At 34.5% G+C, this 22,584-nt stretch overlaps 1 protein-coding gene across 10 annotated transcripts in view; it reads right to left on the bottom strand.

The window, feature by feature from the left end:
• LOC129741971 (calpain-A-like) overlaps positions 1-22,584 on the bottom strand; it is a 120,956-nt gene that overhangs the window by 45,706 nt on the left and 52,666 nt on the right. The window contains exons 1-2 of one of the 10 annotated variants that reach the window (XM_055733808.1): positions 17,931-18,069; positions 15,572-15,850 (exon numbers count right to left, since the gene is read on the bottom strand). The exons of 8 other annotated variants lie outside the window; for them this stretch is intronic. In XM_055733808.1, coding sequence (XP_055589783.1) covers positions 15,572-15,748 — 177 coding nt within the window. In that variant the 5' untranslated portion in view covers positions 15,749-15,850; positions 17,931-18,069. Of the gene's footprint in view, positions 1-15,571; positions 15,865-17,930; positions 18,070-22,584 lie in introns of those variants that run through there. One more of the 10 variants, XM_055733809.1, reaches the window with a different exon arrangement.

Genomic DNA, 22,584 nt, shown 5'->3' with positions numbered 1-22,584 from the left:
ATGAATGTCATCGAAGCAACGACCGACTGTCATCAGCTTAGCGTAACATTTTTTTTCCATGACTATCACAATCTCGATGCAAGTTGTGACATTCATCCCAAATGTTATTTGACATTTTTTCGAAGGAATTTCTTAGCGATGACATTCACAAAATCCAAAAAGGACATGACTGCGACAGTCGTTTTCGTACTGATGAATGTCGCTCTAGGCTTCAGAAAAATGTCAAATGACATTTGGACAGTTATCACCCCTGTGAAGTGGTATTGTTGAAAAATTGTATGGATCTCCTGAACTCTTTTCGAGTAGAATATCAAAATTCACCCTTGTTTGCACACAGAAAAAAAGTGGATTGTTTCATAATATCAAATTTTGATTTGAAATGTGTAAGTGATCCATAAACATTAGATAAATTCTTTAAATTTTCCTCAAAGTACGTTGCCAATACCAAGCTATTTAAGTTTGATTTAATTTTCATAATTATTGAAGTGACTTAAGCAAAACAACAAATTTTAAATAATAACGTACCAGAGTTTCAAGTTTTTGAATAATAAGCAAATGTTGTGAAATTTTGGAGTTTTTTTGATTTTTTTAAATCTACAAGTGCAGTTTTGAATTAGTGTTGAGTGTTTTCTTTGAGGATTACAGGTTTCTTTTACTTGTTGGCTTCCTGATTCGGATTCGGCGAAGATTTCTTGGAATACTCTTTGCTGGAACTGTGCCTGAAAGGGACTGGTTCTACGCCCTCCGGACTGTCCCTGGATCCTATTTTTTGCGACCGGCGGGATGTTTAAGATAAGTGGTATTTCTATATTTCCGGATAATTACTCTGTTAATGATACTAGTTACAGTTAAATTGAAGGTAAACTTGCTCAGTAACAATTTGATTTTCCGACAAAAATTTCATTGTGATACCGATAATGCCAAACAAATTATTTATTTGATCATTTAATTTCTTTTTACTTTGAGTTGTTCTTTGTTTAAAGGTAACAAATTTTATGTTACTTAACCCTTTAACGCATAGTGTTGTTTTAAAACAACACTAACTAAATTCAATTTATCTCTAAAATGCATTAATATTCACGGAACATTCCTTCACTAAAGTTGTGCTAAAGATTACAGGAAATCAGCACAGAATGTTGTAAATATTGATTTGCCAATCACGTGTGAGTTATTTGAGAAGGTTTGCATAAAAGTTGACTTTTTTCACTATTGTTTTAAAACAACATTATGCATTAAAAGGTTAATCAAGATTACCTTAACCTTATTGAGCGTTAACAATCAGATGCAAGATGAACGACCTCATTTCTCTAGCAATCGTACATCAGAGTTCCTTACAATTAAACTTTTTCATATTGCTAAAAGAGTTCATTTTGTTTTATAAGTTATCAGATGTTGTGGAGTAAGTTAATTTTTTTTTAATTTGACTGTTATAAATTGAAACTTTAATCGACCCAAATGTTCAATACTGTAATGGTGCAAGATTTTTTGTTGCTTATACGGATTTCAATAAATCCAAGTAAAGAAAATGGCTTACAAAATTGATTTATGTATGAAGTACTTTGAAGGATTATTTGTTCGAAACATTTCGATGTTGATAATCAATTGTTTGAAAACTCATAACACTGAAATAAAAATAATGGCAATACTTAAAAATTAATTTTCAGAACGTTATGTGAAATTTATAATGAATTACCAACATGAAAACTTAGTAATTGATTCCGGAGTTTGAGTTATATTAACAGTTTTTAATAGGAGAAATCCAGTATTTAAAAATAATAAAATGTTCTGATTGATTAGTAGTTCCTCGAATTGGTAAATCGAAAAAAATATCAGATCTTTTCAAAAGTAGCAAAAATTTGAACATTACTTTGTACATGCAATGAAGCTCAAAAAGAGGCAAGGAGAAGAAAGAATTGAAGAATTTTCAAAATGGTATTAATCACGAAAAATAGTTTGAGAAGTTTTTGTCGGCATATTATGAAAATACATTCAATTAAAAAAAAAAAGGATTTTTTTTCAACCATAAAAGCCTTTTGATAATTCTTTGATTAAACAGGGACCACTGTTAGGGAAAAAAGCTAGTTTGGTAGGGATGAATTGTGGATGGTAATAATTTTCTTTCAATACTTAACTCAAAATATATTTATTCAACGTTTATCGAATGCCTCGTAGAAGTAGGAGTTTCCTTATGAAATGTCTAGGAGCATAGAAGGTGTAGGAAAATACGATCGCACCATTGACCAAAATGGATCCTGATCTTTACCTTTTTCTATCACACACACCCCTTCCTTTGATACTTGAATATAGATTCGCAGACGTACAGACGGTTTCCATAGTTGGTGATACTTACTTATTTCTGGTTCTGACTGTTTCAAAATTATTTTTGGAGTATGCAGGAGCATGAAGTTGCTAGTTGAACCTAAAGAGTATCAAACTTACATTCCTTCCTTTTCCCCATTGACTACTAGGACGTGGCCGGCGCCGTTATTAATCATTTCAAAAAACGGAGAGCATGAGTTTTGTACATTGAGAATGAACTGCTAATCCCAAGCACCATTCTTTTGGACTTTGTGCAAAATTGATGGCCTCGATTAATCACGGAGTAGCAACCATTGGCGACGTGGAACTTGTTCTGCTTAGCCACGCCAGCGATCATGGAATTTGAAATGCGCACGAATTGATAAAAAATAACAAAAATCATCATTTCTTTTGAAGTACGTTATTAAATAGCATTATCATCCCCTGAAACAAATAGCATTTCGAGTTCAATGATTTAAGGTGGATATGAGTAGTCAAACAAGCTAAGCTAAGCTAAGCTAATAAGCAAATGTTGTGAAATTTTGTTGAATATTCGATATTTTTGAATTTTAATTTAATTTATTTTATTAGAGAGGCTTGCTTGGTAGATTCGCCTCTCTACTTTTGAAACAGAATTTTAAAATTTAATTTTGATTATGATGTGAATGTGGTTCGAAGATTTTAAAAGTATGATATGAGGCTGTTTTCCTGAGGCTCTCAAAACTCCCTAAAATAAAAAGTAAAGTCCGTTCCAAAGCTCACAACTTTGGAGACCACTTAAAAAACCAATAGAATGAAATTACCAAAAATAATACGAAAAACGGCCGATTATTTGAAGGAAAGTACGGAGAACACAAAGCAACCAAATTTACATTTTTCCGAGGTGCAAAGACTTAAAGAGAAATTTTTTACTAATTTTAATCCAATGCAATTAGTTTTTTATCTGGTAGCTCTTGTTTTCCAGATAACTCTTGAAGATAGGTTAAAATTCATTAAATAAATTTGTGCACTTTCTTGGCAAACTGTAGACCATTTAAAAGGTTTTGAAAACAGATTTTTTATTCAATGAACAACTTTTAAAAGGACCGCTTATAATTTTGTCTTCTAATAAAAAAGTTACAGTAGTTTCCCAATTCTGCAAAAATACGGTAAACTTAACGGAATTATGAAAAGGATTTAAGTCTTGTTAGGCGAAATTTAAATTCCCTGGCAATATTCTAGTGTAATTATATTGAAAATGTTTGAAACTGATAACTCTCAAACGGAAAAACGGTAGTTAAATAAAAATCTATGTCTTTTAAAATTTTATGGATCAAAACAAAAATTAAGATTGCCATATTATGGTATCAGTCCATTCGTAAGAAAAACTTTATCAAATCTGATTTGAAATCTACCCTCTTATGGTGTTGATGAGGGCTTAGATTCGTGGTTTTAGTTAAAAAATAATTTTTTTTCCTGTATTACGGGTTATTTTAGGATATAGGCGTTTTACAAACATAAATTTCGGCAATCCTGTCATCAACATTCTGCATTTCTTGAGTGCTGATCAACTTCGTTATGGAAATTAAGAATCAAATGATATGGTGGCTTACAGTATTACACTTTCCAAGCTGTGAATTCGCGCCACACCTTTAATTTTTGAAAAAATTTAATCGAGATATATGTATGTATGATCTTAATGCTGTTTTGACTCTTCAGAAGGTGGGGTATTTAAAAAGCAAGCATTACTTTACTTTTAGTTTTTCAAAAAAATAAATAAATAACGCATTTCAAATTATGTGTAATTCTTTGATTTTCAATCTCGTTTCTTCAATTAGAACAAAAAATTTATGTTCAGATGTCATAAATTATCAATATTATCGTGAATTCATATTGAACAAGTAGACGTTGTTGTTAATATATTTACACCAAGGTTTATTTTACGCGGTTTTTTACACAGTTCTTTAATACGGCTTTTTTAGACGGTTTTCTGGAATTAACACGGTGTTTTTTTTACACAGATTTAGATAATGAACACGTTTTTTTTTAGAAAATAAGTCCTTTTTAAAGGAAAACACAATCTTTTTGAAGTTAGGAAAATCTTAGCTCTGAGACTAAGAACGTAATAAATGAGACCTAAGAACTGAGACCTGACACTTGAGACCTGAGACTAGAGATATGAGACTTGAGACCTGATTATGAGCCATGAAACATAAGACATGAGACCTGAGGCATGAGACAAGAACCATAAAACATGAGACCTGAGATATGAGACTTTAGACCTGAGACCTTAGACAAGAGCCATGAGATTCGAGACCTAAGGCATGAAACCTGAGACCCGAGACCAGAGATCATAAGACAAAAGGCATGAGACTTGAGATCTGAGACAAAAGACATGCGACCTGAGACCTGAGACAAGAAACCTGAGACCTGACACTTGAGACCTGTCTCATGTCTCATGTCTCAGGTCTCAGGTCTCAGGTCTCAGGTATCAGGTATCAGGTCTCAGGTCTCAGGTATCAGGTCTCAGGTCTCATGTTTCATGTCTCAGGTCTAATGTCTCATGTTTCATGTCTCATGTGTCATGTGTCATGTCTCAGGTCTCATGTCTCATGTCTCATGTCTCATGTCTCATGTCTCAGGTCTCAGGCCCAATTTCTCATGTCTCATGTTTTACGTTTCAGGTCTCAGGTCTTATGTCCCATGTCTCATGTCTCAGGTCTCATGTATCAGGTCGCAGGTCTCAGGTCTCAGGTCTCAGGTCTCAGGTGTCAAGTCTCAAGTCTCGATTGTCAGGTCTCAGGTATCATGTCGAAAGTCTCAGGTCTCAGGTATCTGTTCTCACATCTCATCTCTCAATTGTCAGATCTCAAGTCGCACCAGTACCAGTTCGCAGGTTTCAGATCTCTGGTCTCATGTCTCAAGTCGAAAGTCTCAAGTCTCAGGTCTCAAGTCTAAGGTCTCAAGTCTCAGGTCTCAAGTCTCAGGTCTCAAGTCTAAGGTCTCAAGTCTTAGGTCTCAGGTCTTAATTGTCATGTAACATGTCTTATTGTTTCAAGTTTCAGAGCTGCAGAAATTTAAAAGTTTTTTTACACGGATTTCCGCAATTAGCACGGTTTTTACACGTTTTTTTTGCACGGTTTTTTACATGGTACGTATATCAGTGTAAAAAAACCTTGGTGTATTTTGAAGAGAATTCAATTTGCAACCTTATTCTTCAATTTGTTTTACTACTCTACTTTATTCTTCTTTACTACTAGTATATTCAGTAATGTCTCTCGAATTATTTTACTTGAGATCTGAAGCAGTTAAGCCTAAATGCACATTAGACTGACCAAAATTGTATAAAAAAAGTATCAATAGGTTTTGGGTTCCTTTTGGGCCCAATTTCAACTGTGCAAAATCTGTAGGCTCAAGGATTTGACATTTGCTGTAGCAAAAAATTCAAAGTTTGAATGGCAATTAGTATTGAAACTGTGGTTATTTTTGTTAAAAAAATCGTGCAAACTCACCATTTTCTTAAACCAATATCTTCAAGCTTTATTGTGGAGTTGAAGATTTACAGGAAAAAAAAATTGTCAAAACTTTAAAATAAATATCGACAAAAAAAACTCAACGATCATCAATTTAAACGGCACCTCTGAATTGTTCTGTAAATCTTCAGCTACACGATGCAGCTTTGAGCTATCGAATTTTATCCGATGAAAAAACTGCGCGATTTTTTGAACAAAAAAAATCACTTTTTCTATACTTATTCCCATACAAACTCTGAAGTTTCTGCTCCAGCCCATGTCAAATCCTAGAGCCACCTTACTTTGTACAATTGTTATTGGATCCAAAGCCGTTTGAATTTTTTTTGGTACAAATTTGACCAGTCTTATTTCCATGTACATATATGAGGGTGTGTCATTTTGCAACATTTTTTGAATTCCAAAAACCGGTTTAAAAAGTATTCTTTTTTTAATCAAAAGGAACGACATGATTTTTGCAGATTTTTGTAATGAAATTAAGAAACTCGGGTTTGATTTGAAATTTTGTATGGAAAAATACGAAATTTGCTCAAATTTAATTCAAATCCAATAATTTTTATGTTTCAATATTGAGTTTATCCAGATAATTGATAAAATAAAATAAAACCTAAAATAGATAAAAATAGATTTAGAGAGCAACTCCAAATATGGTAACCAGAGCAGGTTTCAGATTTTTCCAGTAGCACAGAGTTTAATGAATTTGTTACAGAACTCGATAGATGTATTCTCCCTCGTTGGTGTAGTATTTCTTCAGCGGAATCTGCGGCAGATACCGGGCATGCACCGGACACTGATAGTTATAATTCCGGTAATACTGCTGCTCATCGTACTCCTCCAAGGGATTCTCCACACAATATCTCCCGTAACTTCGATCGTACATGCCATGCTGATAAAAACCGCGATTAACACTGTAACTACGCGGATCCTTAACAACCTCCAACTCTTGGCCAAAGATCTGCGGATCAACGAACACCAAATTCCTATGGATAACCCGCTGAACTAGAGATTCCACTACCGAATTGCTACCGCTGCAACTAGTCATACCCGAATCAATCGCTACCCAAGACTGACTAACTAACTCAGCCATCGACGAACGCACCGGGCTTCCGGATAGAAAGGACTAGGACAAGCACCAGTTGGTTGAACCTTGTAATGACCACCGACTATACCGAGTGTGTGGTTAAGAAGAAATCTGGAATGGGGCTAAAAGCTCCGACTGGCCCCGTACATGGACACTCCATTAGGGAGCACCGCGGGAAGTCTCGTTGTTTCAGTGCTGTTTTCTCTTCTTGTCGGGAACTTGTAGAAAATGCGGTATATAATAAGCACCCCTAATTTTCCGGAACAATCTTTAAGGCTAAGGATTGTTCCTTGAACTTGAACTATGTTGCATTTGAGCAACATAGTCAATAAAATTTGATACAAAAACGCCGTGGATCAAAGTGACGGTGAATAACCCACACCAGGTCAGTTCGAAGTATTGGAAATTCGGCTCGGGTCGAGAACATTTTTAAACATCAAAATAATGCGATGAAAGATGGGTATATTCCCCTCTCTTTCCTGTTGCATACATTATCCCATGATATTAATTTATAATTAAGTTAAAAAGTCATTTTTTGGATTTTTTAATCTGAATTCAAAATGAAATATCGATCTATATAGAAACTAAGCCATCTATACAAATTTAAAAAATAAACTTTGAGTTCAATTATTTTTGTTCATGTAAAATATTAAATCTAATAGAATTTCTTATCGATGATTGTAGTAAGACCAGAAAAAGTATCCTGACAACTTAGTTATCGATTTAAGAGTGTTCAAATATTCAGGATGGTTTATTTACTTAAAAAAATCAATTTTTTTTATAAGTTTTGTCAGGTTTACCTGAAGTTACAGTACTCATGGGGTTCTATAATGAAAAAAGATGGGTTCTACTTTACTTGAAAAATTAGTATTTTATGTTTTGAGCTAAGTTAGTGTGAGGACTTTCATGAACAATTCGTTGGGACTAGGAAACAAATAGAAAATTACCTCTTACAAATAAGCCCATATTCACCTGGATATAAAATGAAAACAAAATGTGGTCAAATTTTAGTTTGCATACAATTTTTAAACGAAAATTTAAGATTGTTTATTTTTGTCAACAGTACACAAACTGAACCTAATGTCTTGTATTGATTTTTTCGATGAACAAGAAAATGAAGTCATCAATTTTGTTTTCAACATTTTTATAGTGTTTCATTTGATTTGATCCTGGGCCTAATTTCATCATTAGTGCAATTTTTTTATTTTATTTAAAAAAAAAATCTTTCATTATTATTTTAATTTTTCTTTTTGGGTCGAATAATTTCGTTTTGGGACATAAATTAAAAAAATTTACAACACAATTTGTTTTTTTATTTGATTTGCCAAATAAAGTGAATAAATTCGGGCAAAATCCGGGTATTTTATTATTTGAGCCAAACGAAAAAAAAATCCTCAATCGAGATTTGAATTCCAGTCCTCCAAGTTTGCTATCCGATATCTTACCACTAGAGATGTACCGAATAGGCGAACGGCCGAATACCGAATATTGACCTTTCCAACTATTCGGCCAAACGAATATTCGGTCGAATATCCTGTTGAGTTTTCAATAGAAATACTTCTATTTCTTCTTCTATTTCTAGTAGAAATCTTCTAATTCTACCTCCTTTATGCCCCTCATGTTTTTAAGTCAATTATTTCCAACCAGAAATTTCAGATCTTTTTTAAGTAGAGGTCTCTTTGATTTTCAAAATGTCACCATTAGCGGAAGGACATTAAATGACTTGTCGGTTCTAGGACGTTTATCAAAAGAGTGATTGGATTCCAGTTAAATCTAGGATAAAACATGTCAAAATTGGTGCCAAGCTTTTTGGAATTGCTTTTTTTTATATCGTATTAGATGAATGTCTAATTTTTGCTAAATGTCATCAAATTAGTTGTCAAAAAGTACGATGATCTTTACCATAAAGCATACAATACTTTCTACGACATGTATCCACACGGTCGAATCTGAACGATTTTTTGAAAAACTTGTAAAAAAAGACAAAATTTGAACAAAAACTAGTTCTTATTCTCAAACATACAAGAGCAAAAAAAAAAATATTACTTGAAATTTTTTATAGAATTACAACAGTAGTGTTCAAATCGTATCCAACGAAAAAAATTACTTTAAAAAATCGGTTTTGTAACACAAAATTTAAAAAATTTCAAAAAGACATTTGAAATATTTCTATTTGATTTAGCAAAAAATCTGAATAAACCCGGGTAAAATCGGGAAAGTTTTAAAAATATGTGGCCATCCCAGTCAGACTTAATTTTTTTCGAATTCCTTATTTTGTTTATGGGCATGCCTGGATAAATCTAGAAAATTAGTAATAGGGTAAGTGAGCCCTATTTTGGCATGGTCCTTTTCTTGGCATGCCAACATGTCTTTTCATGTTTTTCAGGTCCAAATTGAGCTTAAAAAAATTTGAATTTATTTTCATTGCGAAGAGAATAATTTGTTTCACATCTGTGCATACCGAATTTTTTTTATTGTTTGTACTTTAATAAAGAAGTTAATTTTTTTTCGATCTGCATCCGAGGAAATTATGTTGGAAATCACCGTATGAAAATCAGATGAACTCACCTTTCTAGTGCAACTGTTAAATTCACATGCGATTTCAAACACGGACATTCATTTGAAAAATTTGCAATAAATACTCATGCTTACAGTTAAACTCGGCAAAAAATAAAAAAATACTAGAAAGACTAAAGAGTGAATATTTATTTAGGTTTTGAATAAAAATTTAAAACTAATTTTGTTCCTTTTCTTGGCATGCAACTTCAATCGCAATACACTACCAGTGTTGGAAGCTGGAAAAAATACATGTTCATTAAAGAGGTATTTTTGGGCTGATGTTTTCCCTAAAACTTCATTTAAAACTACGCACAAATGTCTTCATACTTATTGGGTTGTATGATAAGACCGTTGCTATCAACTTTAGCTTCGAAATAAGTTGGAGAACATAAGTGATTCGACTAACTAAAAGTCATATCCGAGCATTGAAAATGCAAAAATCGCTATTTGGGAACCATGAATCGAAGGTACATTGGTATGCGTGCGAACAGCATTTGCATTGCAGTCTGCCGAGCAAAAGCCACGTGGTCTCCTACAGAACACAGTGGTTCGAAATATTAAAAAAAAACTAAATTAAATTAAGCATCTGACAAGACTTAAGATGTTTTTCTTATCTAAAAATTGTTAGATCGAAGGCAATTTATGACTTTAGTATATAAAATACATAATTAATTGAGTTTTGGAATCGTTTTCTATTGCTTGGGAACCATATACCTACTCAGATTTAATTTTTTGGATTTTTGTTCTATTTTTTTCATGGAAACAGAAGTTGGAAGTTCAGGAAAATATCGTTTGCTTTCCAATTACTCCTTAAAATATTTGATGTGAGTCGAATTAAAAAAAATGTTTTAGCAAGGTTAACATTCCAACATCTATTTGGCGTGTCAAACCACTGTGCAACGCCCCGGGCATTTGAGATGGCTTTTGCTAGAAGCTCATAATCTCAGCTAACAAATTCAAAAGGGCAAAATTTTAAAATACCATTCAAGCAATTTTTAAATTTCTTACTTTATGGAGCCAAACTCCACAATATGAAGACAGTTGTTTGGAAGTGAAAATAACCCTATGTGTCGCCATCGCATTGCGAAATTTCTGAACTTCTGACTTTTTGAAATGAAAGCTTATTTTGTGCTTCCCTTTCAACCAAATTTCATCAATGTTTTCAAAAGCCTTTTTGTTGTATGAGTGGCGCCCGGTGTTCCATCGTCGCATAGAACTTTACGCTCAGCTGACGTCATTCTGCCAGTCGCCTTATATTCAGAATAGCCAACGATTCTGTTAACTGTCAATTGAGCATTGTTGGTAAAGATCTATTGCACATTGCTGGTGGCCAAGAATCGGATTATAGAAACGGCAAACAATTGGTAGGGCGGCCAAGTAATTGGAGCACCGCAGTGAAAGTACTCATGCATTTTACTCACATTAATGAAAGTTCCATAGAGAAAACATATTTTCGTTGAACTCTAAGCAAGTTAGCAAGTAAATTCTTCAAAGGATGTTATATGGTGCACTCAACAGGAAGGTAGGAATGTCGAAAAAAAGGGTAAACCATGCCTTAGGTGCCAAGGTCGGGTACATTAAACGATAATCGAAGTATAAAGCTATCTACAGTGAAAAATATATGTATACATCCAAAATGTTTTACTGAAATCATAAGTTTTTGATGATTTTGAAGCTTTGCCAACATTTCTTTTGGATATTTTATAAATTATCCAACATCAGTTGAAAAAACTGACAAATCTCTTCTTGTTTAAATTAATAAAAAATAAATATTCGGCCTATTCGGCCTATTCGGCCGAGTACCTAGCTCAACTATTCGGTGAGCCGAATATTCGGCTTAACGGTTTTTTGGCGGTATTCGGCGCTGAATATTCGGCCGACCGAATATTCGGTACAGCTCTACTTACCACAATACCAACTCATAAGTTTATATGCTGTAGCTCTACAGGTGAGATTTTCTTTTTACGAACCGGTCAAAGTAAGAAAGGGATAGACCGATCTTTAATACGATTTCATGTTAGCTGGGTCTAGAACTTGATTTGACGAGCGACTTGAAAATGGTAATAAACGAAAATGAAAGAATAATTGGAAAATTTAATGATTAAAATCCTGAAACCATTATAGTCCAAAATTAAAAATTGAATAAGAAAATCTGAATGTAAAATTCAAAGATTAGTAGAAATCAATATACATACTTGATGATTAAAGTTACTAAAAAGTGGAACCTTAATTGAATGATATAATTATAATTTTTTTCTGAAAATTCAAATAAAGGACTGCAATACATTTACAAAATGCTCTATAATATTTTTTTACATTTGATAAAAACCAATATTTATCCAATCAGGAGGTTTTGCAAAGAATCAAGGACGAAGATTAAAAGAAATTGAGGAGAAATTCAAATCTAGAATACTATTTCAATATTGAGCAAGCAATAATTGATTGATTTAGCTTAAATATTATTTGTTCGATTTTTTCAATCGCCACCTAACCAAAACCTGAGGTGATAGACAAGATCTGACAAATGATTCGAGTTTAGGATTTTATCTTTCAAAATCAGTTAAAAAAGGCACCAAAATGCTGTTTCCCTATTGTATTTGAAACGCAAATATTGAATATCAATTTTATAGATTTGCTATATTATAAACTATTTTTTTCTAAGACTTCAATTAAAAGCTTTATAAAGCCTTGGTTATCTTCGGGAAATACAGGCGATACTTGTCAACGAAAAGTTTCTGGCTGGAAACCTTCCACGTGACCGCTACGATTTTTTTTTCTAAATATCTTCCCAATGTATTTTGTTTATTATACCGGTGGGCAGCTTTTCCAGCTTGTAGAAATGAAGTAAGGCCTGTTTATTAGTCAGCTGGAAAAAAACAGTTCGAAAAATTTATCTTTTTTATCACTTCATGTATTGATATTTTCGGATTGAGCATGAAAAATATTCTCACTTTCCTTAACTTCATGGAATCAATCATATTAACGATTATTAAAACTTTAGCTAACTATTGGATCCTTTAGGACTTCTTGAACGATTGTCTGTGTGAACTTTGGTCAAAAAGTTGATTTCCATTTGTTTTTTGGTATCCCAATGGGACTTTGCCCAAAAAATGAACTTCAGTTTACACGTACACATTACACTACTAGGTAGCTTAACTGAAAATTTAATCAATTTCCATCCATGCATTCAAATCTTATTCACAAAACAAAGTGTTGTTTATTTTTCGGATACTCTCTTTAGCCAATAGATAGAGAAGAAAATAAGAGAAAGCCCAGCAAACATGAAATCGTATCAGAAATAATAACTTAAGTCGTTTACAATAGTGTTGCGAATCGCAATTCCAACTGCATAGTGAAAAGATCATATGAAATGTCGTCTGAAGTTAGTTTAAATCGGATATGATAGAAGGTCCGCCATGTTTGTAAATTTTGAAATGATTTTGCTCCCGCGCGAGCTCCAAGTGAGAAAATCATAGTCATGTTCTCTCTGCAACCAGCAGTGCATCCAGATGGCTAAAAATCAGATGGGAATTGAGTAATATTGACCAATGAGAGAACTGGAAAATATTGCCGCTGGCAACGATTTGAAAGCTATGAGAGCAAAATTTTGCGCTCTTTGCATTCCTCCGATAGGTACGAATAACGTGTCGGATAAGGCCCAATTGGTGTAGCTTTCGTCGCTTAAGAAAGAAATGAAATTTGTGTATGTATATGGGAGAGTGGGGATACTTGATCCCCTTTTCTTATTTTCACCATATCTTTTTGGGAAAATTTAGCAACTCGCCGTCTTTGACATTTTCTGACAGCTTGTAACTTCAATTTTCTATGCTCCAAAAATTAAAACGATACTTTAACCCGTTGATGAACTAGACGCATTTTCGTGGGAGTAAAAAAATTGCTTTTTTTCTGAAGTTAGGGGAGACTTGATCCCCTATTGAAGGAGACTTGATCTTTTATTCAGGAAGCCCTAATCTTTGTATGAAAATCAAACAAAACCCCAAGATAGAACGTTAATTGACTATTTTGGTTATGTTTGTTCTCATTTCACAATTTATAGCAGACATAAGAAGAAAATTCTATAACTTTGTCTCAACGCTAATGACATTGCATACTTAAAGGCGCTATTTTTTATAATTTAGAGAAAATTAATTATTTTTGCTTTTTTCTTCAGACAATTGTTTGATAAATATTAGTTTTAGGATAAATATTAGTAATTTCGTAATCAGCAATCATAACGATCAATTCAGAAGAAGAATATGCCATTTGGAAGGGGGATCAATTGTACCCAACTCTAGGGGATCAATTGTACCCATAATCGACATTTTAGAAAACTTTTTCTGAAAAAAGTTGAGAGTTTTCCATTGCTTTGAAAATATGATATTAAGAAGTTCATTTTACGCTCAAACGATTGATACATTGGAACAAATATTTTTTTCATAATTTTCCCATGTAAGGAACATTTTAAAGTGATGAAAAAAGATCTTCAAGTTACATTTTGTGAAATTTTTCAAACAAAGTTCAATTACTCAAACAATTATTTTGTTAAAATTTTTTAAAGTACAAGCATTATTATTTTGCTCATTTTGGCACATTTTCCTAGAACATTTGATCTTTGTAAGACATTCCAGTTTCGAGATATAGCTAAGGAATCAAGTATCCCCAGGGATCAAGTATCCTCATTCTCCCCTATTGCCTCCACTTTGGTAGGTAAATGCTGTTTTTTCAACTTTCATGCCATCATATCAAAACAGCATAAGAATATAGCTACAAAAATGTTTGCTTGGAGGGATGATAGAAAATAAATTCATGCTTTAGGACCGAGGTTAGCTCTGCATCCTAGCAAAACATTTTTTTGTGGATGTGGGAAAGGACTAATTTGGCTTCCATCTTATTTCTATTTCCTAAAACGCATTTAAAAGAAAACTTATCTATCATTGAAAATTTTGAAATATTGAACATATACAATGTTACTGGAAGCCTTGGTTATAAATCGAATATTTGTAATTAGTTCCGAGGGGAAGTTTCTTTTTGAAAACTTTTCATAACTTTATCAGAAGCCATGAAAGTTATTGTTGCAAACCGTGACATACTTATATTCAACACGTTGCTCAAATTCATTTTTTGGTATTAAACATTGCAGTGAAAGCCTTTTTTTTATAAAAAGAAAGAGTTGAATTGGTGAGTATTATTATATCGATTATCAAGTGATTTTTATTAGTTTTATATATGAATGTCTCAATTTAAAATTCTTTTATTTAATCCTTGGCTTATGAGCTCTGAATTATGAAGAAAGTGAAAAAATATATGTAGAGAGCGTTTGAAGCCAAGTAAAAGATAAGCGGAATCCACCAAATAAAAGTGACACGTCACGGAAAACGAGTTCTGAGAACCAACTTTAGTACGTCAAATTTCAAAATGTTTAGCATCAAATGACAATTTAGGATCAACAGTGGAAAAATTATCGTAGCCTTATTTTCAGGTTCAGAGTACAACCCATGAAAGCTCTTTTATTTTATTTTTTTCAAACTTTCAAATCAAATTTGAAACATTATTTGATGGTTTTAGGATAGAAATCCTGATTTAAACCGATACTTAGATTCAGTTCATCTTTAAAAAACATTTGATTCTAAATAAAACATGAGTATGATAACTAAATTGGCCGGAGATTTTTATACTGCATCAAAGACACGCAACCAATTCATGGATGTTCTTATTTTGTTTTCTACGAAAATCAGAAGATCCAATTTAATCCGCCTAAATAATGCCTGTCTGGACAGTCTCGTGTTTGATAAGAAGGCAAACATTTATCATTCCTAATTCGATTAAAGCTATATGCAACGTTTATGATCCTACTTTATCGGGTTTATCGATAGAAACGTGTGATTCGGATAGATAATGCAAAAAAACTTGAACTTGTGGCTTCCAAACTGCGGAACTGTTTGTTCGGAGAAAGTTCAAAACCAATTATCGCATTTTACTTCCGTTCGGTATTAGTAAACCGATACAATCGACTAACTTCTTATCGTTTCGGAAGATTTCCTCTGTAAGACCCCGCAAGTATCGTACGATAAAATATAGCAGCAAAAGGAATAATTCCTACCGAAAGATGTTTGATGGAACTCACATGTTGAAACCTCCTTATCGATGGTAGCACGTTTCTCACGGTCGATGTAACGCTTTCCAACGTTTCGTGGAAAACATCCGAACTGCAGGATTCATCCTCGAAATTCATCCCCATCAGCGGATCACGGTCGCGTGATTGGTTTTTCCTTGCGAGAGAAACACTTTGATTGCGTATCATTCCACTAAAATGCCTACACCAAAGCTGCCGATTTCGATCATACTGCTAGGCTCCGGTGCCGAAACATTTTGACAACTTTTTTTGATTCCCGAAACTTCAATCCTAATGAGTGAGAAATGATTTCCAACCATATCGTGGCTCAGTTAGTAAGCCAATGTCAATTCAATTTGTAGCTTCCGTCCTCCTAAACAGCTATACAGAGCTTATCATCATATAATATATATGGGCGGGGTTGTTCGGGACAGAAACATTTCACTTGGTCGCATATCGGAGTGAGTAACTTTAGTTAGAGCCATTTGGGGAATGTGGGTTTATTTATACCGATTTAAATTTGCTGTGATTTCATTTAAATTGTTGTTTATTTTGTTGTAACATTGTTAACATTAAATGTGCTTGCTAAATGATTTTTCGAAAACGCATTATCCTAATATTGTTTTGACATCATAAAAAACTGTGTAAATAGCAGCCTGATGTGGTTTTTGAAATATGGTAATGCAATATGTAGTGGTAGGGTAGATAAGGGCATAATGAGCACCCGGGCCATAGTAAGCGATCCTCTTTTCCACGAAAGTACGAACTTTCTCAAATAAATTTTCATGAGAATCAGTTTTGTAGTTCCTATAGTATCAATTTTTCCGAAAAAAAGTAATCTCCTTATTATCATTACAGAAATATAAAGAAAAATTAACTAGGTTCTCAAGTGACGAAAATATTATAATTTTTGAGCACCGGAAAATAAGCTCTTATGATCGTTAAATCATCTTGATCCACATATAAGATACGCACTGCAACATGATGTACACGTTGTTCCTCAATTTTCACCATCATTACATCATTTATTTTACACTATTATCAATTTTTCCAAGGCGTTTTTACCTTAACTTCTTGACTTGGGGTGAAAAGAGCAACATTGATCGGGGCACGATGAGCATTTTCTGCCGTAGAATCTAGCAGCGAACTAAACTCGACGAAGTCAACAGACTTATAGAGCCACAGCTTGACTAGTTTACATCTGACGAGTTAGCCTATTGGTTAGGTGTCAGAGAAGCAATCAAAAGACTCGAGTTCGATTCCTGGTCGAAGTGATTTTTTTCATTTACAATTCATGGTCGATTATTATGATTGTTGCATTAAACAGCTAGTAGCAGATGAAACCAGTCAAGCTGTATCCATACTACTCAGTTGACTTCATCGAGTTGAATTCGCTGCTAGATTCTACGGCAGAAAATGCTCATCGTGCCCCCATTAATGGCACTTACACTGCCCCAGTGTGGGTTCTCATTATGCCCCTACAAAAACTGATTTTCATCTTTTACCAAAAAAAAAAAAAAATTAAAATACATTTTGAAACATTTTTATCGACTTTTTCAAGTCTTAGAGCGTTAGGAAATAGGCTTTTTAGTGTCTGGACACGAAACAATGAAGTAACTCACATATTATAGCTGTTTTCTATGGTTAAATTAACGTTTTTCTTAAGGTGGCCATTATTCCCTTATATCCCCTTCATCAATTACTATCAGTAAACCACAAGCTTAAATAGAATTCACACACGCTTCACTTTCTTCTTAAATTTAAAAATGATGCCGTCCTATTAGGTTAGTGCTTTGCAAAAGTGGAATACTTCTTGCTAAATCATTGCAACAGAATTGTTGCTTGATTTTATTTTTATTGTGTTTCTTGTTTTCCAGTCTTCAATGAATCAGCATCGAATGAATTTCAGGAACTTTCAGAACGTAGTTGTTCTTCGTAATCCTTGCCACCTTTACAGTAAATTACTCATATTAGTCGTTAATCATAATACTCGATAAGGCTTGTGATATAGCTCAGTTGGCAAATTGGTTGCTTCCTTAGCCGATGTCCGTTAGTTCGAGGCCAAGAGTAAACATCGAACACATTTGTACCGGATGAGTTTTTCAATGTCTGTCCGCCAACTACAATGTTGTTATTTATAATGTCACGAATGTCACCAAGATGTTAAAACTAATCGAAACAAAAATAACATGCGATAACCCTCAGTGGCTCTCTAACGCTTAAAAAATCATAAAATTAAACTTGGATTAGTTCTACAGTGACCCGGCCACACTAATTCAACCGAACTGCGATGGATTGTTCACAAATGCACGCATCTAGAAAAAAAAACACTCGCGTGTCCCGTGATCTTCGCGACACTATCAAAACATACTAAACCCGTATGAGGCAGCCAAGTTAGCACAAAATAATCGAACTACTAGTTAGTTTGCGCGCTCCGCCGAAAGCGCGAAATCAAGACTTCAATCGGTCAGAATCCTTCCTCCCAGTTGGAATAGGATGGTGTTCCCGACACAGTTCGAACTGAAGTGAGCGCTCTACTCATTCTTCTGGTTTCACAGGAATCGAGGAAAAGGGCACGGTTGATAGCGCTCCGTGTTATCATATTCGGTGGACGGACTGCTGTTTTCCCTACTCGGCATGGTGGGTGTGGTTCTCATATTATCGTAAGTGCAAATTCGGTCCCGGAGAGATTTATTAAAATGTATGATGGATATGCTTGTTTAGCGTTCTGAATCAACCGAATAATTGATTTTTTCTATCCGTAAAGAGCTTGGTATTTGTTTTTATAACAAAAAATGTGAAAAATGAACTCGTGTGTGTAAATAAAAATTAAACTTTGTTAGAAATATAGAGACGAATGAGTAGAGTAGAGTTCAACGTAATAATCTATTCAGGTTCACAAAAATGTTTGTTGATGTTCGATTTAGACATTGACATAAAGGGTGATACGGTCAAAATTGGGTGAATATCAACTTGACGTATTTCTTTCAAATTTGCATTTAAAAAACCTGAACACACCTCATTTTGAAGGTGTGTGTGTGTGTAGAATGTTGCTCCTATTTTGATTTTGGAATTCACTTTTCAGTTGTCAAAATGCCGTCCAAGGAAGAAGAGCAGCGTATCAAAATTTTGCTCGCGCATCGCAAAAATCCGAGCTACTTGCACGCAAAGCTGGCAAAATCGCTTAAAGTTGTCAAATCAACCTTAACAAATGTAATTAAAGTGTCGTTTGTCAACAGCCAGGAAGTCTGGATCGGGGGGAAATCGAAAACCGGAAGCCGCTGAGACGACAATGAGAGTTGCCGGTAGTTTCAAGTGAAACCCTAACCTCTCTCTCCGAGATGCCGCAAATAAGCTGGGTGTATCGTCTACAACCTTGCATTGAGCCAAAAAATGAGCCGGACTATCGACTTACAAGAAGGTAGTGACTCCAAATCACGATGATAAACAAAATACGACGGCCAAAGCGCGATCCCGGAGGCTCTACACGACGATGCTGACGAAGTTTGACTGCGTGGTAATGGACGACGAAACATACGTCAAAGCCGACTACAAGCAGCTTCTGGGACAGGAGTTTTATACGGCAAAAGGAAGGGTAAAGGTAGCAGATATTTTCAAGCACATGAAACTGTCAAAGTTCCCGAAGAAACATCTGGTTTGCCAAGCCATCTGTACCGGTGGCTTGAAAAGCAGCGTTTTCATAGCTTCCGGGACCGCCAACCAAGAAATTAACGTGAAAGAGTGTTTGAATAAACGTCTGCTGCCTTTCCTGAAGAAACACGGTCGTTCCGTACTGCTTTGGCCGGATTTGGCATCTTGCCATTACGGTATAAATCCATGGAGTGATACGCCGCCAACAACGTGCAGGTGGTTCCCAAGGACAAGAACCCTCCCAACACGCCAGAGCTCCGTCCAATTGATAAATACTGGGCTATTGTCAAGCGGAACCTAAAGAAGACCAAAAAAAAACTGCTAAGGACGAGCAGTTCAAGGCCAGCTGGCTTTCTAAGGCGAAGAAGGTGGACAAGGTGGCTGTACAAAATCTGATGGCAGGGGTTAAACGTAAGGCCCGGCAATTCGGATTTGGAAAAGCGGAAGCCTAACTGAATATTTTTCCTGAATTTTGTACTAATTAAACTTGAAAATGACCGTATCACCCTTTAGATAGAAAATTTTGAAACATTGCTGAAGACAGCAAACAACACTAAAATAACATTGTATGAAATTGGAGTGGTCTAAAACAGATTTATGTTCTGGATTCAAAACTGTTAGAACTTAAATTATTTCTTCACCTATCAAAAAGCCTCGTGCCAAGTTTCCGCTTATTTTTTTTAACTCTAATGGGTCGCTTAACGAGCCTTAAATTTGTATGGAAATTTGACATCATTTGTTCTAGTGAAACTTAAAAATGCACATGCGATGATTACTTCACGAATTCGTAGTTCTTAATCTAGACGTAATGTTAAACATTTCATGCAAAGACAATAAAATGATACGATATACATCACTCCTACCCTCACTTTTCTGTCGTAGCTCGTATCATCTTACAAACTTGAGGCATCCCCTTATAGTTAACTAAATGAGCGGAAATTTGACTTGGGGCCTTTTGGTAGCCCAAGAAAGGATTTTAGCCTGAAGGTTTTGATTCCGAAACAAAAACCTGTTTGTATAAATCTGAATATTCCGGTTTTTTTTTTAAATGTATCCGGGCCCTGCAATACCGGGCAGATTTTTTAGAAATTCGTGGCACGCCGAGCAATCAGATATGTCAGGTAGATTTTGAAAAAATGTCTGGAAAAGTTTGTATGGCGAACTTTATAAGTGACCTTTTTCTTTTGTTTGGTTGCCAGATCGTGATATTGCAGTGTAGGGAATAATACTCATTACTTGATATTAATCATACATTCTATACACTATCAATGCCTGAGGCTATTGTGATGGTGTCGGCGGTACTTCGTTCTATGCTTAACTTCCTGTTTTACAACCATCTTCATGACATTTCTCATTCTGTAATAACAAATTCGAATAATTTCTTTAACGAAAATTTTGAATTTAGGACTGTTTTGTCAAAAAAATAATTTTGATACTCAAATGTCAGGAAATGTCTGGACAAAATGACAAAAGTCTGGAAGTCTGGAAGCTTAAAAAAATGTCGGGAAAAACTCGAAAAAGTCTGGAAGATCCGGACAAAATCTGGAAGGTTGACATCACTGAAGCCAACGTACAGTTCTGCGAATTCAAAATTCAAATAGTTTTCGTTCGGCAGCTGAACACATCGGTATTCGGTATAAAAATTCCAAAAATCGGTATAAATACCGATTTTCTTTTTCGAAGCTTTTGAAACCATTTTTATTTAAAGAATATTGAAAAATTGCTATTACGCTGATATCGTGATTTTATAACATGATATTTTTTGTTTTAAAAACAGCCTACTGCGACTTTATTGTGATATTCACTCTAAACACTATAACATTTAGTATTTTTATGCTACTTAGTTCTTTGTACTGAATACTACACAGGGGTTATCCTACATTCATGGATCCAGATCTTGCCTGGATGTTCTTGTTTCAGAAAAACAACGTTGAGACAAAATTTATTTTTACAATTTTTAAAAACTTATCTTACATCATTCAAAAAAGTCATTAAGTATTTGATAATAGAGATCTTAACTCTTCTTCTTCTTCTTCTTCTTCTACATCAACATGGCCAAAACATGTAGGCATCCTGGAAAATGAGAGACTTGCGTCTATCATTTTTCTTTTCAGCGTATTACCTGTTACATATTACTATGCATTGCAGATATTACTACGGCCAGGCCAACCATGTGATGAAAACCGCGAAAGATACTGGATACAGGGGCGGAATGAAGCGTGGAGATCCCTACCAAACGCTCATATAATATTTTGAATATGGAAGGACCTAAATTTGAATTTATGTCATTTGGGAATATTGATACATTAAATGCTGTTAAGGAATTAGTAAATTACGATACTATTAATTAGAATATAGAATACTACATTTGGGTTTCTGTAACTATTTTGCTTTCGTATCTTTCCGTCTACTCTGTGAATAGTATGAAGGGTTAATGATCAGAAAAATTTTAGTAAACGGTTGAAACACAAAGCAATTAATTATGTATTTCCATTGGCTTTGTGATTGAGAAACTAAGGCAGTTCGTATGTAAAGGCCGAACAACAATTAAAACAAAAATTAAAATAATTTTAGATTAAAATGTTTAAGCTCGGCTAGATCTTTTTGTCGAACACTACTTTTGAATGATTCTATCATGTATTTGTTTAGAAGTAAACTAAAGAAAAGGGAAATAAACTTAGCTTTCATCCGGTATTGAGATTTCATTCGGCTTCTGTTCCATTCGTGCAGCATTCCGAATACCAAAACCGTAACTTCAAACAGCATTTTCGGATACTTTCTCCCTTTCCTTCAAGGGAGTGAGCAAGACGAACGCTGTCAATATTTACTGGTGTGATGAGTAAAAGCTCGCGAAGACAGCTGCTTTTTCGATATTCCACCATTTGATGCAGCGAGACAAAATGATGCACACTCAAGCTTGGACAAAATGGTTGAAAAAAAACACACCCGCGACGACTGATAATGTCATCCATTCTACAGTTTTTTAATATTACTAACTAATTTTTTTTGGGAAACCGCATAAGATACTTTGAATCACTAATTTCCATAGCACGTAAGCACGAAATAACCAGTGAGGCCACCGTTGTTATGATGCAGACTATACTACCAGACGCCATTAATTTGATGAATTTTTCGCATGTTCATTTTCACTTAAATTTCAAGCACCGAGTTGAACTTGGAATTAAGAAGCATTCGAAGTTTAACGAACTGTTCCGCCCGAGGTCTTTCGCGCAACTCTCATTTAGTTTCACTTTAATTAAAATCTAAAAAACTTCAATTTTGTTAAAATTTTCGCGGACGGAGAAAAACACGTGCGGTTCGCGAAAGTTGATAATAGAGATCTTAACTCATTTAAAAAGTTTGTTGACGGCTGC

This window comes from Uranotaenia lowii, chromosome 2, assembly GCF_029784155.1.
Source record: "Uranotaenia lowii strain MFRU-FL chromosome 2, ASM2978415v1, whole genome shotgun sequence".
Taxonomy (NCBI): Eukaryota; Metazoa; Arthropoda; class Insecta; order Diptera; family Culicidae; genus Uranotaenia; species Uranotaenia lowii.
Note: the sequence above shows the minus strand (reverse complement) of the source record. Positions and strands in the feature narration are given on the sequence as shown.